Source organism: Otolemur garnettii, unplaced genomic scaffold, assembly GCF_000181295.1.
Source record: "Otolemur garnettii isolate 467f Iridium unplaced genomic scaffold, OtoGar3 scaffold00018, whole genome shotgun sequence".
Taxonomy (NCBI): Eukaryota; Metazoa; Chordata; class Mammalia; order Primates; family Galagidae; genus Otolemur; species Otolemur garnettii.
This window is the reverse complement of record NW_003852413.1, coordinates 25,750,685-25,754,169: the sequence shown is the minus strand read 5'-3', so window position 1 is coordinate 25,754,169 and position 3,485 is coordinate 25,750,685. Positions and strand designations below refer to the sequence as shown.

General features: G+C 37.5%; 1 protein-coding gene across 2 annotated transcripts in view; it reads right to left on the bottom strand.

Annotated features, from left to right (window-relative positions):
- The window catches only part of NPEPPS (aminopeptidase puromycin sensitive), a 129,314-nt gene that overhangs the window by 34,653 nt on the left and 91,176 nt on the right, over positions 1–3,485 (bottom strand). For both annotated transcript variants that reach the window (XM_003786441.3, XM_023511323.1), the window contains one exon: positions 1,694–1,803. In XM_003786441.3, the coding sequence (XP_003786489.1) occupies positions 1,694–1,803 (110 nt within the window). The remainder of the gene's footprint in view (positions 1–1,693; positions 1,804–3,485) is intronic.

Below are 3,485 nucleotides of genomic sequence, written 5' to 3'. Positions count from 1 at the left end.
CGAGCCAAACTTATATAGCTTTATGGACAATATAGAACTATAATGTAAAATATGTACAAAATACGACTTATGAATCCTCTTCCCTAAAAATGAACTGCAATTAATCCCCCATGCAGCTCATAAAATCATGACACAGAAATTTAAGAGAATACTTTCATATCATAATTTCATATAATGAAACTGAGTTAATATAAAACTTTATGATAAGCACTAACAGTTGATGTGTAATTTTCAGTTCTGTTGGAGAATAACTCATTCTGAAACAGTCCACTCTGAATTCACATAACTGTTCAACTAATGAGTGTAATTCTAGTCAAAATCACACTGCCTGCTAGGTGTGATGGCTCACACCTGTAATCCTAGGATTCTGGGAGGCTGCGCTGAGAAAATCACTTGAAGTCAGGAGTTTTTGTTTGTTTGTTTGTTTGTTTGTTTGAGACACTATGTAGCCCTTGGTAGAGTGCTGCAGCGTCATAGCTCACAGCAACCTCTTGGGCTTAAGCAATTCTCTTGCCTCAACCTCCCAAGTAGCTGGGACTACAGGTGCCCACAACAACACCCAGCTATTTTGTTGTTGTTGCAGCTGTCACTGTTGTTTAGCTGGCCTGGAGTGGGCTCGAACCCGCAACCTGTGGTGTATGTGGCTGGTGTTGTAACCACTGTGCCACGGGTGCTGAGCCTAAAGTCAGGAGTTTAAGATCAACCTGAGTAAGAATGAAATCTCATCCTTAGCAAAAATAGAAAATATTATCCTGGTGTGATGGTGTGTACCTATGGTCCCAGCTACCTGGGAGGCTGAAGCAGGAGGAGCACTTGATCCCAGGAGTTTCAAATTGCAGTGAACTATGATGACACTACTGCCCAATAGCCTGGGCAACAGAGTGAGACTCTGTCTCAAAATAAATAAATAAATAAAAATTTAAAATCACACTGCCATTCAATCAACATTAAAAACCAATCATACACAATGTTAAGTGTTACCAAATACTTTTTCCTGCATCTAATTAGGTGATTATATATTTCTTTCTATTTGATTCTGTTAATGTAGTAATTATGAATCAATATATTGTTGGGTTTTTTGTTTTGTTTTCGAGACAGAGCCTCACTCTATCGTGCTTGGTAGAGTGCCCTGGCATCATAGCTCACAGCAACTTCAAACTCTTGGGCTAAAGAGATCCTCTTGCCTCAGCTTTCTGAGTAGCTGGGACTAAAAGCACCCACTAACACACCCAGATAGTTTTTTTTGTTTTTTTTTTTTTTTAGTAGAGACAGGGTCTTGCTCTTGCTCAGATTACTCTTGAACTTCTGAGTTCAAACAATCCACCTGCCTCGGCCTCCCAGAGTGCTAAGATTATAGGCTCTAAAACTGTGCCCAGCCCAACGTTGATTTTTTTTTTTTTTTTTTTTTGCTGTTTTTGGCCGGGGCTGGGTTTGAACCCACCACCTCCAGCATATGGGGCCTGTGCCTTACTCCTTTGAGTCACAGGTACGGCCCTGATTTTTCTTTTTTTAATGTTAAATGCCTTAAATATGTATAATCCTAATGATGTGGGGGCAAAGTCAATGAGAGAAGAATAAAAGGCTGCTTTAAATGTCATTAGAACCCTTGAAGTACAGAAAAGCAAATCTGGTAACATGTACTGGATTTCATTAAGTATTAACAGAAAAATGAAAGGACTTAATGTAAGTTTACCTGTTCAGCTTCCACATAAATGAGAGGGAATCCCATTTGTTTGGTCCAGGTATTCATCACTGCTGCTATAGGTTTACCACTAGCATTTTCTAAACTTTCCCAGAGATCCTCTAGAAGGTAAACACAAATAATGATATAATCTAAAATGTTTACATTTTATTTTCCTAAACAAAGCAGAGACGAACTCTTGACACCACAAAGCTGACCAATTCTTTGCTTCTTTCAGTTCCAGGAAACAAATAGTGGGCCAAATTCCCATTATTCCTCCTTACCGCAACTTAGTAAATTCTGTTATAAAAACTTGTCTTTTACTCTAAGATATACTTAATCACTATTTGTAGGAAGAATTACAAATTATAATAAACAAAAAAAACAGATAAGTTCAAACAAAAAGGGAAATAAAAACAGAAATTGTTCAAGAGCACTACTAAATAATCACTGACAAACTTAAAACCACTACACCCATTCAATTAACTGATGCTAAACAGTAATACATTATGATATGTACTATAGTGATGGCGTGCATGGATTGAAGGCACAAAAAGAAATATCCAAAGAAAATAAAAGCTTTTCAATAGTTGACTTTTGCTTTACATGATTAGATAGACAAGGAGAAAAGGGGCATTCCAAGCAGACAGGATAAATGACCTATGTACAAATAGGAAAAAATAAGACAGAAATTAGCAATAATAGCAATATATTCAATAAGCTGAAGAATAGAGGGTATGTGAGTGGGAGTAACAAGGAGATGAAGCTAAAAAAGTAGGCAGGAACTGAATTGTTCAAGACCACACAGCTTACAAAGAAACAAGACTTTATCAAAGAGGCAATGTAGTCTCTCAAATATTTTTTATCTGTAGGGTAACACAATTAGATACAGTCATGTGCTACATAATAATGTTTTGGTCAAGACTACATATATGATGGTGATCCCATGAGATTATAATGGAACTAAAAAATTCCTATTGCCTAGTGACACTGAGGCTGTCATAATGTCACAGCACGTGTATTACTCACATGTTTGTAGCGAAGCCAATATAAATAAACCTGCTGTACTGCCAGTTATATGAAAGTATAGCACATATAATTATGTACAGAGTACATAATACTTGATAATGAGAATAAATGGCTATCTTACTGTTGTATGTATTTAGTAAAAATACTTTTTTTTTCAAATTTACTTTATTATTTTATTTTATTATTATTTTTAGACAGTCTCACTCTTGCCCAGGCTGGAGTGCAGTTGTGTCATCATACTACAGCCTCTAACTCCTGGACTCAAGGAATCTTCCTGCTTCAGCTTCCTGAGTAGGTAGGACTGTAGGCACATACCACTATACCTTGCTAATTTTTGTTTTTTAAATTTTTTGTAGAGGCTGGTCTCCTGGGATCAAGTGATCTTCCTGCCTCAGTCTCCACAAATCCTGGGATTACAGACCTCAGCCACAGTGCCCACCCTTATCATTAGAGTGTACGCCTACTTATTAACAAAAAAAGTTAATTATAAAATAGCCTCAGGCAAGTCCTTCAATAGGTATTCCAGAAAGCACTGTTATCCTAGGAGATGACAGCTCCATGAATGTTATTGCCCCTGAAGACTCCTCAAGGGTAAGATGTGGAGGTGGAAGATAGTGATCATGATGATCTTGTCTCTCTGTAGACCTAAGGGGACATGTGTGCTTATGAGATTTCTTTTTTCTTTTTTATTTTGTAGAAACAATCTCTGGCTCGGCGCCTGTGGTTCAAGTGGCTAAGGCACCAGCCACATACACCTAAGGTGGCGGGTTCAAAT